Here is a 14,975-nt window from a genome sequence, read left to right as displayed (position 1 = left end):
CATTAATATGAACAGAAAGATGCACTGCTGCAAGGTGTTTACTACCTGGTCATGTCTACCTGTGCACTGTGCAAATGGTTTTGAGCCCACTAAGTAGTGAAAGTAAATTGTTCTTTACTCATAGAGGCTTCAAAACAACTGGATGGATCAGTTAAAAGGTAACTAAAGGTTGAAGAAGGTATGTGAGGCACAAATTCACCCCAATACCTTAATTGACCATGCACCATAAACTATGATGGTGACGGAACAAACTATAACTCCACCTGTAAAACTCCAAAAGTATAAAAATTTCATTACAAAATATGAAGATCTCTCCGGGTGTCCTCTGACACCAGTAAAAAACTGTCATGCTTGGTAAAATCATTTCTTATTCTTCGTATACCATAAAAAAGAAAAAGCACCTAAATTCAAAATAGAACAGAAAATAAATGCTTAGACCCAAGAAGAAAATCTGTTAAATGAAATAAGAAAACTAAAGTTAAAGCTAGATAAAATACTGGAAGAAGACCACCATACAGAGGTTCCAGCATGTCTCTGCCAGGCTTTTTAACCATACGAGCAGACAGAGATTTAAAGAGGAGTGGCAAATGTAAAGGAGGTGGACTGGCAGTACTTGTGAACAACAGATGGTGTAATCCAGGACATGTAACTGTGAAGTGTCATCTCTGCAATCCAGATATAGTACTGTTAGCAGTGTGATTTCATCCATATTATTTACCCAGAGAATTAACCAGTGTTATTTTGGCAACAGTATACATCCCACCTTCTGCTGATGCCGACACTGCATGTGATGCCATCGGCTCAGTTGTTGCTAAGCTACAGACACAACACCCCAATGCGTTTGTGGCAATTTCTGGTCATTTTTAACCATGCTTCACTCTCTGCTACACTTCCAACATTTCAACAGTTTGTCAGCTGCTCTACCAGAGAAAACAAAACGTTGTATTTGTTTTATGCAAAGGTCAAGGACTCATACATCTCTACAGCAAGACCTCCTCTAGGCAAATCAGATGATAATCTAGTTTTTCTCTGTTCAAAATATAAGCCCCTTGTTCAGAGACAACCTGTAATAAAGAAGACTGTGAGAAAATAGTCACAGGAAGCTGAAGAGGCTCTGCAAGGTTGCTTTGAGGCTACAGACTGGGATGCACTGTGCTAGCCACATGGAGAGGACATCAATGCCATGACTGAGTGTGTATCCAACTATATAAACCTCTGTTTGGATATCATCACCCCCACCAGAACCGCGAGATGCTTCCCTAATAACAAACCCTGGATCACCAGTGACCTGAAGGACCTGCTTAACAAGAAAAAAAGAGCCTTCAGAGAGGGAGACAGATAATTGTTGAGGATACAGAAGCAACTTAAAATCAAGATAAGAGACAGCAAGGAGGTGTACAAGAAGAAGCTGGAGAGCACGCTCCAGCAAAACAATATCAGAGATGTGTGGTCAGGGATGACGAAGATCACGGGCTTCAAGCAGAAGGATGATCAGAACGATGGAGGTCTGGACAGAGCCAATGAACACATTCTTCAATAAGTTCAGTTCAGAAACAAGCTCAGCATCCTCCTCTCCTGCTCACAGCCAAACAGACATCCCACCCTCCTTTGACCCGCAGGACCCACAGCTGTCCAGTAACACCTCAAATGTTTTATCTTCCACCTCAGCCATAGACCATTCTGCTTCTACATGTTTGCCTTCAACCATATCAGAAGATGCTGATGCTTCCTTTGCTTCCCCCTTCCACATGTGTGTCTCAAGAAGTCAGGTGAAGATGCAACTGGAGAGACTGAATCGGAATAAGGCTGCAGGTCCAGATCATGTCCTAGAGTCCTGAAGGCCTGTGCAGAGCAGCTCTGTGGGATTCTGCAGCACCTCTTCAATCTTAGCCTGGCCCAGAAGAAGGTTCCGGTGTTGTGGAAGACCTCCTGTCTTGTTCCAGTACCAATGAAAACTCACCCATCAGTCCTCAATGACTATAGACTTGTTGCCCTGACATCCCACATCATGAAGATCCTAGAGAGACTCCTGTTGGCCCACCTGAGTAAGCAAACAATAAACTATTATGATCCCCTTCAGTTTGCTTATCGCTGTGGAGTTGGAGTTGAAGATGCCGTCATACACCTGCTTCAACAAACCCACTGTCATCTGGATAAAGCCAGTAGCACTGTGAGGATCATGTTCTTTGATATATCCAGTGCATTTAACAAAATCCAACCTGATTTGCTTTGTCAGAATCTCCAGAAGACTCAGGTGGAGGTCTCAACAATCTCCTGGATCAAAGACTACCTGACAAACAGACCACAGTTTGTGAGACTGAAGGGTTGTGTGTCTAACCAGGTAGTCATCAGCACAGGAACACCACAGGGGACGGTACTCTCACCATTCCTCTTCACTCTGTACACCTCAGACTTCCAGTACAAGACAGACTCCTGTCATCTGCAGAAATACTCGGATGATTCTGCATTTGTGGGGTGGATCAGAGATGGACAAGAAGATGAGTACAGGAAGGTGGTGGACCACTTTGTGGCATGGTGTGGAAACAATCATCTCATCTTGAACGTGACTGAAACAAGGGAGATGATTGTAGATTTTAAGAGAAACAGGAATAAGTCAAAAACTATTTCCATTATGAGAGAAGAAGTGGAGGTGGTGTAGGAGTATAAATACCTCGGTGTTCACCTGGACAACAGACTAGAGTGGAGATGCAACTGTGAAGCCATCTACAAGAAGGGACAGAGCAGACTGTACTTCTTGAGGAAGCTTAGGTCCTTTGGTGTTTGCAGCAAGATGATGCATATCTTCTATAAGTCTGTTGTGGAAAGTGTGATCTCTTCTGCCATCATCTGCTGGGAAAGCAGCATCAGAGCCAGGGACTTAAAAAAGCTCAACAAGCTGATAAAAAAGGCTGGCTCTGTTCTGGGGACTCCTCTGGAACCTCTGGAGATCATTGTGGACAGACGGATTCTTCATAAAATGAAGAACGTTATGGAGAACCCTGAGCATCCTCTTCATGAGACTGTTGTACAACAACTGAGTGTCTTCAGTCAGATGCTTCTTCAGATCTGCTGTAAGACAGACGCTACAGGAGATCCTTCCTGCCCACAACCATCAGCATCTACAACGGCTCTTTGAAGAAACCTTCATAATGAGCTACAACAACATTTAATTTCCCTTTGGAATTAATAAAGTATTTTTGAATTGAATTTTGTTATGCTAAGAGAACATTAATCATAGTAATAAAACTAGCAAACTTCTGGCAAATAATTGAAAAACAAAAAAGAAGTCAAATTTTCCACAATCACTGACAGCAGTGTTACATCTTTGACAATAACCCTACAGAAATTAATAATACTTTTAGAGATTTCTACAAAAATCAAACAACACTGATCCTTCTGAATTAAAAAAAACATAATCTTCCTAAATTAAGGAGCAACTAAATCCCAGCATTAAGCTACTCAAGGTGGCAGCATGTTGGAGTTGCTCTGTTTCTTTCATTATGATGTATTTGTTTTAATTCCTCCTTTTGTGGAAGACGGCATCCATCCCACTTTGGATGGGGCAGCGCTTCTTTCTGGGAATCTGGCCGAGTTTATTAGTTCTCCAAACCTCTTACAACCCAGGGTTCAGACCAGGAAGCAGGGTCGTAGTTTAACACTCCTCTCTGCAGCTTCTGTACTGCTACCCACCCATTACCCTATTAAGACAGTGTCTCGCCCACAGCCAAAATTTAATAGATTAAAAAATAATCTAAAACGAGGAAATCAGGAAAATCTAATAAAAATAAACACAACTCAGACTAAAAAGAAAAATAAAACAATTAAATGTGGCCTACTGAACATAAGATCTCTCTCCAAAGACTTTGATAGTTAGTGACCTGATTTGTGACAATCAGATTGATTTATTTTGCCTCACAGAAACCTGGCTGCAGCAAGAGGATTATGTTACTATAAATGAGTCAACTCCTACTAATTATTTAAATTTTCACATTCCTCAAAATACTGGGCGAGGAGGAAGAGTAGCAACCATCTTTCAGTCAGATTTATTGGCTAGTCCCAGACCAATCAATAGCTACAACTCTTTTGAATATTTAATCCTTAGTTTTCCTCATCCAAACTGCAAAGCACTAAAACCACTTCTGTTTGTTGTTTTGTACCATCCACCAGGCCCTTACTCTCAATTTTTAGATCAGTTTTCAGACCTTTTATCTAATTTAGTGTTAAATACAGATAAGGTTATTATAGTGGGGGATTTTAACATTCATGTTGACACTGAAAGTGATAGCTTAAATATAGCCTTTAATGCTATCATAGACTCAATTGGCTTTGCTCAAAACATTAACAAACCTACCCACCTTTGTCTTCATTCTCTGGACCTTGTGCTGACATATGGCATTGAGTGTAAAGATATAACAATATTTTCTCATAACCCTGTCCTGTCTGACTATTTTTAATAACCTTTGAGTTTAATTTAACTGAGTACTCCACACCTGAAAGAAAATTTCATTATAGTAGATCATTATCAGGCAATCCTGTAACAACCTTTAAAGAATCTGTTCCACTTTTGATTTCCTCATTATCACAGAAAACAGAGTGGAGGGCAATAATTTTGTTTCTTCCCTTTCACAAACTGATTCTCTTCTTCATAGTGTTCATCATTGCATGGTGCATTAGACAATGCAGCCCCCTTGAAAAAGAAAGTAATTTATTCATAGGAGGCTGGCTCCCTGATTTAATTCAGAGCTGTGTACTTTAAAGCACAATGTTAGAAAATTGGAGAGAAAATGGCACTCTACACACCTAGAGGATTCCTATTTAATCTGGAAAAATAGCCAACTGTTGTATAAAAAAGACACTTCGCCAAACCAGAACAGCTTATTTCTCATCATTAATAGAAGAGAACAAGAATAATTCTAGGTTTCTCTTTAGTAGAGTTGCTAAATTTATACAGTCATAGCTCTGTTGAGCCATCAATTCCCTTAGCTCTCAGCAGTCATGACTTTATGGGATTATTTTTAAATAAAAATTGATTCTAAGAAAATCTTTGACATACTCCCGAAGATGATTACTTCATCCTCAGCAAGTGAAACAACATTGGACGTAACTGTAGAACCTGATCTGTGTTTGACTGTTTTGATCCTGTGGAGCTTCCTGAGTTATCAGAAATATTAGCTTCATCTAAACCTTCAACTTGTATGTTAGACCCAATCCCAACCAAATTATTTAAGGAAGTGTTCCCTCTGATTACCAGCCCCATTTTAGATATGATTAATTTATCCTTAGTAAATGGGTATGTACCACAAAGCCTTTAAGGTAGCTGTAATTAAACATTTGCTTAAGAAACCTTCGCTTGATCGAGATGACTTAATAAATTACAGACCTATATCCAATCTTCCATTCTTATCTAAAATTCTTGAGAAAATAGTTGCTAATCAAGTTTGTGAGCATTTACACAACAATGACCTGAGCTCATCATAGCACTGAAACAGCTCTGCTGAAAGTCACTAATGATATTCTTATGGCCTCAGATAATGGACTTGTATCTGTACTTGTCCTGTTAGATCTCAGTGCTGCATTTGATAAAGTCAATCACAATATTCTCTTCGAAAGGCTGGAATATGCTGTAGGGATCAGGGGAACAGCGCTAGGCTGGTTTAAGTCTTATTTGTCTGACAGATTCCAGTTTGTTCATGTAAATAATAAATCATCTTTAAACTCCAGGGTTAATTGTGGAGTACCACAGGGTTCAGTACTTGGACCAATTCTATTTGCTATATATATGCTTCCAATAGGTAAAATTATCAGGCAGCATAGAATAAATTTTCAAGACATCCAAGACAAACAAGTTTTTAAGTCTTGAAGACATAAAAACTTGGATGACTTTAAATTTTCTGCTTCTAAATTCAGACAAGACAGAAGTTGTCATCTTTGGAATGGAGTCTTTGAAAAAGAAACTGCTTAGTCAATCACTTAAGCTGGATAGCATTAAATTGACCTCCAGTAATAAAGTTAAAAACTTTGGTGTTATTTTTGACCAGGACATGTCATTTAAATCCCATATTAAACAGGTTTCTAGGGTTTCCTTCTTTCATCTCCGGAATATTGCCAAAATTAGAAATATCCTGTCCAGGAGTGAAGCTGAAAAACTAGTCCATGCATTTGTTACTTCAAGGCTGGACTATTGTAATTCTTTACAATCTCTCAAACCCCCAGTCGGTTGTGGCAGATGGCCGCTCACACTGAGCCTGGTTCTGGTTCTGCTGGAAGTTTCTTCCTGTTAAAAGGGAGTTTTTCCTCTCCACTGTCGCTACATGCATGCTCAGTTTGAGGGATTGCTGAAAAGTCAACGCCAGTGACTGTCCACTGTCTCTACATGCTCATCTGGGAGGAGGGAATGCTGCAAGTCACTGACTGGATGCAATCTGCTGGGTTTCCTTAGACAGAAAAACATTTTATCCAATTTGAGTAAATAACTGAATCTGACTGCACTGTTCAATGATTAGGATTAATTGGAATGTATGTACCTGACTTTTTTGAAGTGCCTTGAGACAACGTGTTGTGAATTGGCGTTATATATATAAACTGAATTGAATTTAATTGAATTCTTATCCCAACAAGATTTTCAGCTTTGTCAAGCTCTCCAAGCGATGGCCACGGACTTCCAAGTGGAAGAAAAAAATTAAACCTGACCGTGAACTTCAGACTTAAAAACAAGTTTTTAAGTTTGTTTTATAATTTGATTACTACCTAAATTAGATCTCTATGGTCCTTCCCCGTAGCATCTATCCCCAAAACTAGAGAAAAGTCATTTTCATATTCTGGACAACCTCAATCACACCATCATGTAGTTATTCAGTCCTATTAAATATCTGATCGCCGTAACCAGTCATTACCCCAATTTGTTTTTTCCATTCTAGGATTAATATTATTATTTCTTTCTGTTTTCTCTGAAGTTTAAAGGTTAGTCAAAGAAAAATTTGAGACAAATATTGGGACAGAAATTTAAACACATAAGACACACAACACACTTAAAGAAGATTAGGCGGCGAAATCTTTTACCATGAAATTATTCAATCAAAAAGTCTAATCTAATCTATTGGGTTTTGTTCTCACATCAAAGAGAATTTGGATCCAATTTCACCATAAAAAATACACAAGAATTTAACTTTTCAATTCACGCAGATTTAATTCAGATGGTCCACATCAATACATCGTTCATTCCGTGGGCCTTCATTCATTCCTGTTACACCCCGTTCAGCCACACTTTTTTCATCCCCCAACCCCAAACTTTCCAGTCATACTGGATCTTATGTCCTAAGTAATGTCAATGGACCCGTTTGTCAGGTTGCTCCCAGCCACCTTTTCAGGCTTTCTACACCTAGGAAAAAAAAAATGTTTAGGGTTACTGCTCACATCAGCAGACAATATACTGTGGGACAACTCTTCATTAACCTTTCCTGAAAAATCATTAACGCCTGAGTATTGTGACCTGCAAAACCTAAAAATAAGTAAGTTGATCATACAGTTGTCCCATTACAACAATCTAACATAAAAAAAAAATGAAAACTTCGTTAGCGAAACCAGCATTTGTTCACCCTCTACATTTCACAACACATAATCATAATTGTACATTGTTATTTCCACTATTATTTTATGGAAAGAAGACAAAAATAAACAGTATTCGAGTTTTGTTGCATACCAGCTCATTGAGAAATAAAAGGAGATTTAGGAAAAAATTGGGCCTTGTGCATTTCAGTTTAAAGCTCCATCAGCTCGGAATAATTTGCCTCCCCCTTCATGTACCCCTTTTTATATTTCTAATTTCTCTTTACTTACTTATTTTTATTTACTTATTGCAAAACATCTTGCTCTTGCGTTCAATAAGAACAAAGATTAATTTATTCTGGACCCAATCCTTACAGGAATATGCATAGTACTCTGTATACGTATGTATTGCCTTATTTTGTGTTTTTATGTACCATGCAGTTGATGCGTGGTTGTGACAGTCTGAGTGTACTGGAGAATAGTGTGGGTGTTTCTGTGTTAAAATGTATGATTTGTGTTGCTGCTTTTTGTATTTCAAGGGTTGCCCTTGAAATAAACACGTTGGGAGCCAAACTACCTGTATGACGTCGTGATAGGTAGGTTTAGATAAAGTCAGAGACCAGTCCGAAGTGATATTGTTTCATTCCCATAAATATTTCAGTTTGGCCATGATAAAACTGCTCTCTTTAAATCATCTGGTTTCATAACAATTTGCGCGCCAACCATCTGCAAGATTACAATGGCTCTGAATGTTTTTATTCTAATTTAGCTTTATTTAAATTCAATTCAATTCACAACACATGTTGTCTCAAGGCACTTCACAAAGTCAGGTACATACATCCCAATTAATCCTAACCATTGAACAGTGCAGTCAGAGTTAGTTATTTATTCAAATTGGATAAAAAGTTTTTCTATCTAAGGAAACCCAGCAGATTGCATCGAGTCAGAGATTTGTAGCAGTCACTCCTCCCGGATGAGCATGTAGAGACAGTGGACAGTCACTGGCACTGATTTTGAAGCAATCCCTCATGCATGCATGTAGCGACAGTGGAGAGAAAAAAACTCCCTTTTAACAGGAAGAAACCTCCAGCAGAACCAGGCTCAGTGTGAGCGGCCATCTGCCACGACTGACTGGGGGTTTAAGAGAACAGAGCAGAGAAACAAAAAGAACACAAAAGCACTGATCCATGAGTACTTTCTATGGGAAGGAAAAGTAAATGTTAATGGATGTAGCTCCTTTAGTTGTTTCACCTAGAAAGAAAGAACAGATCAACTCTGAGCCAGTTTTCAAGATTAGAGTCTGAAAGAGAGCACATATAATTAGTTATAGTAAAAGCTCAGTCAGTAGCTATATCTAGGAGAGAGACAGGGTTAAACACTGAAAGACAGGGCCAAGTGGATCATTGGTAGAGGGTGAGCATTAAGTTGTTGCCAGCAGAAGCTTGGACGATGCCCCCCTCCAGAAAGGTGTCACAGGTAGACACAGAGTCAGGCCAAGTGTAGCTTCTGGGAAGAGAAAAGAGAGAAAACATAAAGTAAAAAACTGAAGTAACAGAAAATAATGCAAAATTGGAGAGTAGTGTGAGAATGTAGCGAAGAGAATGAAAGTGGTCATTATGTCCTCCAGCAGCCTAAGCCAATAGCAGCATAACTACAGAGATAGTTCAGGATAACCTAAGCCACTCTAACTAAAAGCTTTATGAAAAGGGAAAGTTTTAAGCCTAGCCTTAAAAGTAGACATGGTGTCTGCCTGACGGACTAAAACTGGGAGGTGGTTCCACAGGAAAGGAGCCTGATAACTAAAGAATCTGCCTCCCATTCTACTTCTAGAGACTCTAGGAACCACCAGTAAACCTGCAGTCTAAGAACAAACAGCTCTTTTAGGAATATATGGAACAATCAGATCTCTGATGTATGATGGATCTAGATCATTAAGGGCTTTATATGTGAGGAGGAGAATTTTAAATTCTATTCTGGATTTAACAGGGAGCGAATAAAGGGAAGCTAAAATTGGAGAGATATGATCTGTCTTTTAAATTTTCATCAGAACTCTTTGAATCAGCTGAAGGCTTTTAACTGCATTTTTTGGACATCATGATAGTAAAAAATTACAATAGTCCAGCCTTGAAGTAACAAATGCATGGACCAGTTTTTCAGCGTCACTCCTGGACAGGATATTTTTAATTTTGGCAATGTTCCAGAGGTAAAAGAAGGAAATCATAGAAACCTGTTTAATATGGGATTTAAATGACTTGGTCAAATTACCGGAGGTCAATTTAATGTGGTTAAGGGACTGACTAAGCAGTTTCTTTTTCAATGACTCCGGTCCAAAGACAAAAACTTCTGTCTTGTCTGAATTTAGAAGCAGAAAATTTAAAGTCATCCAAGTTTTTATGTCTTCAAGACATGCTTGTAGTCTATCTAACTGGTTGGGCTCATCAGGATTTATGGATAAGTAAAGCTGAGTACCATCAGCGTAACAGTGAAAATGTATCCTATGCTGCCTGATAATTTTACCGATTGGAAGCATATATATAGTAAAGAGAATTGGCCCAAGTACTGAACCCTGTGGTACTCCCAATTAACCCTGGAGTTTAAAGATGATGTATCATTTACATGAACAAACTGGAATCTGTCAGACAAATAAGATTTAAACCAGCCTATGGCTGTTCCCCTGATCCCTACAACATATTGCTCTGAAACCTGGCTAAAACTCTTCAAACAGGTCATTGCTGTGTAAATTTTATTAGCAACTATTGTCTCAAGAATTTTAGATAAGAACGGAAGATTGGATATAGGTCTGTAATTTTTCAAGTCATCTCGATCAACGAAGGTTTCGTAAGTAAAGGTTTAATTACAGCTACCTTAAAAGCTTGTGGTACATATCCATTTACTAAGGATAGATTAATCATATCTAAAATGGGGCTGGTAATCAGAGGATCACTTCCTTAAATAATTTGATTGGGATTGGGTCTAACATACAAGTTGAAGGTTTAGATGTATATATATACTTCTAATGCAGCTAGTCATTATTTTTTAGAATGGGGTAGCTGGTTTTCATTAGTTGCTGTTATTTTAATTTCTTTCATATCTCAATTAGTCTCTTTTCTAGGTGCGGGATTCAAAAAGGGTCAGAGAATTGTGAACGTGAGTATTAAATCTCAACCATTTCAAAATCTGATTAAATTACAGCTGACTGTAACAAGGTCCTGTGGGGAAAAAAACACTCCACATCAATTTACAAGGCTTAATAAAATTGATAAACACAACAATGAAGGGTATATATCTCATAATCTTAGTTTGTGTTTGTCAGTTTTATAAACCCACACATACAACTTTAAAAATAACTTTATTATGGTACTGTTGAGGATCAGACCTGCTTTTGTAGTCTCTAATTGTTATTGTGACAACCCTTAGTTGGCATAAAGAAAATTCCTTATTTAATAAATAATGTCAGACAGTTTAAAATGTTTTGCCCTTCAAGCAGGCGGTTCATGGGCTGGCCAGTACCCTGTTTACCTCTTTGCAACTGCTCCCCAGAACTAAAAAACTCGAAATCCCAGTTAGTCTCAGATCAGGAAACAATGTAAATTAAATTTATCATGCCACATATACCCTAATTTTTAATTAGCGTGAAACAGTCATTCATTTTCACAAAAACAGACAGACGGAATGGTCAGACATTGGCCACATAAAAATTTGATTAAACCGTAAATACCAAATAAAAATAAAAAATATCTTCTCCACCACATTTTGTGTCAGCAGTGCTGTATTCGACCTTATCTTGTTTTAACTCACCAACCAGGCAGTACAGCACAATTTCCTGGTCCAAATGAGTCCTTACTGCTTTATTTCTCAGACTCCAAAGCTTATTCACAGTAGAGTTTATTCAGTGAGCTAGCGCTGTTATCTTAGCGTCTGTCAGTCAAGGTTCATCAGTGTAACCTGTCCCCCAAATGCTCTTCCGCTAGCTCACTGTTTTTGACTCACACACATGTACAGTACATTGGCCTGTTGATGTTACACTTTTGTATTCTCACAGCTGTTCACTCACAAGGAAGTGGGCAGATTTTAAATCTTTTATGAAGATTAGACGGACGTTTAAACTCAAAAACTTCCCCTCTGCATTATTTTTTGAACATTTTAAGAAAGTTGCAGGAGCAGACAAACCTTTCAGGGAGGTTGCTTTTATATTGCATGCGAGGGAAAGCCTATTTTCCCCCGCATGCACTTAAGGAACTTCAAACCTACTCCCTTAGACTGTAGTATCTTCAGACGGTCGTACCTCTCCCTCCCGGACTGTCACGGTTACAGTCACGCCACACATCTTATTACATTCTCAAAAACTCACTAAAATCATTCTGAACCATTTCTCTGCCTCCAAGGGTATAAAAACCAGCTCACTCAGAACCAACCACCAAGCCAAAGTGAACATTGGAGGTTTAAAAAGGAATGTCCTCACCTGTTAGTTTGCTGCCGCAGGCTGTTGTATCCTGTTCCTCTGTAGCCCCTGGCCAGAAGTGGTATTTCGCTTCCAGGGTGCGGGCGGAAACACCAATTTGTCTGAGCTACCGCACCTTGATGGCGGTTAGACGCCTCGGAGTTCCTCCGCGTCTTTTTCCTCAGAAGCGACCCCACTGTCTATAAAACGTTCTCTGAAAGGAACTACTCCCAAGCAGAACTAAACTTTTAACACTTTTATTTTAAATAAGACAGAGCAATGGTTACAAACATCAGCACTGAGGCTCCCATCCTGGATCGTCTCAGAGATCAAAGTGACGAAGCACCCCCAAAAGCTTACATGTCCCTTGCACTCCTGTGACTTACACTCTCTCAGTGTTGTAGCTTCAGACTGAAGGCATCAAAACTATGAATTAACACATGTGGAATTATGTACTGAACAAAAAAGTGTGAAACAACTGAAAATATGTCTTATATTCTAGGTTCTTCAAAGTAGCCACCTTTTGCTTTGATTACTGCTACGCACACTCTTGGCATTCTGTTGATGAGCTTCAAAAGGTAGTCACCTGAAATGGTTTTCCAACAGTCTTGAAGGAGTTCCCAGAGATGCTTAGCACTTGTTGGCCCTTTTGCCTTCACTCTGCAGTCCAGCTCGCCCCAAATCATCTCGATTGGGTTCAGGTCCAGTGACTGTGGAGGCCAGGTCATCTGGCGCAGCACCCCATCACTCTCCTTCTTGGTCAAATAGCCCTTACACAGCCTGGAGGTGTGTTTGGGGTCATTGTCCTGTTGAAAAATAAATGATGGTCCAACTAAACGCAAATCGGATGGAATAACTTGGACTTATCAGACCAAAGCACAGATTTCCACTGGTCTAATGTCCATTCCTTGTGTTCTTTAGCCCAAACAAGTCTCTTCTGCTTGTTGCCTGTCCTCAGCAGTGGTTTCCTAGCAGCTATTTTACCATGAAGGCCTGATTCACACAGTCTCTTCTTAACAGTTGTTCTAGAGATGTGTCTGCTGGATTGTTCACCGATGCCTGCTGATACCTACGGGCCAAAACGTTTTTGGATAGCTTTTATTGTTTCCTCGTGAAGTAGGTTTGTATGAGAGTGAAAAATTCACCTTCACTCAGGTTAAAAATTGTCAAAATTATCCCCTTTTTCACAGGGTTTCACCTCCCAGACAGATTTTTTTAGAAACCTGAAAAGCTCCATGATTGTTCAGCTAGGCCTGCTGATTCATATGGTGCATGAATAAAATCGATAGCCCTTATAGTTTCTGAGTTATTAGACGTTGTTCGAGAGCATGTTCAGGCATTTTTGTGTTTTTCTCCATTGTTCCCTTTCTTTTTAACTAGTGTTGTGCCTTGATTATATTTTCAGCAAAAAAGTGTTAATATTCTCGTTCCCCTGTCTGTTCTGAGAAACACTGTCCAACAATGACATCGATAGCCCTTACGGTTTCCGAGATATGGGCGGTAGTTCGGGAGCATGCGCCTCCATGTTAAAAACCAAGGCCAGGGGGAGACAGAGTGTCGCGCTGCGTGAGTGAGAAACAGCAGGCTAACCCTGACCCTACCCCTAAGCTTTTGACCATCTTCATAGAGAGCAACTACGTGGCGGGCATTTGTCTGGAGTACTTAAACAGCATGTACTGATGTTCCAACAGCTAGATAAAAGTGATTAATCTTAAAGGGCAGTTTCATAGATTTTTGCATATAGACTGTTGTAAGCATTATAGATGTACTACATTAATGATAGCTAATATGTTAATGGTAGTCCACATGCTAATATTAGCATTTAGGCTAACTTTAGCATTTAAGCTTATTTTCACTTTTAGGGTTAAATGAACATATTGAATGGAGTAAGTTAATTATATGGGATGGGATTAAAAACTTCTGCAACAAGAAAAACACAGAAATTATGATTGGTACCAGTAACGTGGTGTCTGATATCTCAGAGAATATTCTTGCAATCACAGAAAAGTGCCCGTCTCTAGAAAACCTTATTATACACTGTGGAGCCATGGATGACGTGGCTAAGAAAAAATCAGAAGGACTGAAGGAGGATTTCACTCGTCTTCTGAATATTGTTGGAGGTCTCAATATCAAGGTGTTTCTCCGTGACCCTTTGCACCGATTTTCTGTGGAGATGAGGTTTTTTCGAGACTTCTGATGATTAATAAGTGGTTGAAAAAAACATGTGCCACCACACCTGTGAACTTCATTGACAACTTTAATATTTTTTGGGAAAAAAGACAACTCTTTAAGTAAGATGGTTTCTGTTTGAACAAGCCAGGAGCCAGACGTCTCTCATTAAATCTCTTCTATTCAGTAAATAATCCGTCAGCAGCTTCGACCTTCAGCACCACTGAGCCCGCTTTTTGCTTTACTGGATTCTGACAACATAAAAGGAGCACTTCAAATCGGAACCCAAATGGGCGAGGCCCTGCTACTAAACCAACATCTTCCAAATGCCGCAGAGCTCCACCACCTCCTAATCTATCTCCTCCTAATCAGGACCTTCAAATCACTTCTCTGTGATACAGTCTGGGCCCCAGTGGTAACTCTATCAGAAATGAGCATGTCCAGGAAAAACTTGGGCCCCTAATAGGAGATAGTTGTAAAATCTATGTGCTTATACGTGACAGAAAGAACAAAGCCAAAAGGATAAGAGAAAGTAATAAACAATCAAAAAAGCCATAAACTGTCAGGTACAACCAGATAGAGTTAATATCAGCAACTAAGTCATATAAACTGGCTTTATTGAACATTAGATCTCTGTCAGGAAAATCATTTTTAATCAGTGACTTCATTACTGACCACAATCTTGATGTTCTGTTTTTAACAGAAACACGGTTACATGAATTTAATAACGCTCCCATTCTGTCGACGCCTCTGAACTACAATTTTCTTTGTGAGAGCAGACAACAAAGAAAATGTGGAGGGGTGGCCACTTTGTTTAAAG

At 39.2% G+C, this 14,975-nt stretch overlaps 1 protein-coding gene across 3 annotated transcripts in view; it reads left to right on the top strand.

The window, feature by feature from the left end:
• nfic (nuclear factor I/C) overlaps positions 1-14,975 on the top strand; it is a 229,968-nt gene that overhangs the window by 197,695 nt on the left and 17,298 nt on the right. Inside the window, exon 13 of one of the 3 annotated variants that reach the window (XM_047375852.1) lies at positions 125-158. The exons of 1 other annotated variant lie outside the window; for it this stretch is intronic. In XM_047375852.1, the coding sequence (XP_047231808.1) occupies positions 125-158 (34 nt within the window). Of the gene's footprint in view, positions 1-124; positions 159-10,657; positions 10,693-14,975 lie in introns of all 3 variants that reach the window. One more of the 3 variants, XM_047375853.1, reaches the window with a different exon arrangement.

The sequence above is a fragment of the Girardinichthys multiradiatus genome, chromosome 9 (assembly GCF_021462225.1).
Source record: "Girardinichthys multiradiatus isolate DD_20200921_A chromosome 9, DD_fGirMul_XY1, whole genome shotgun sequence".
In the NCBI taxonomy this organism is placed as follows: domain Eukaryota; kingdom Metazoa; phylum Chordata; class Actinopteri; order Cyprinodontiformes; family Goodeidae; genus Girardinichthys; species Girardinichthys multiradiatus.
This window is presented reverse-complemented; position numbering and strand designations above follow the sequence as displayed.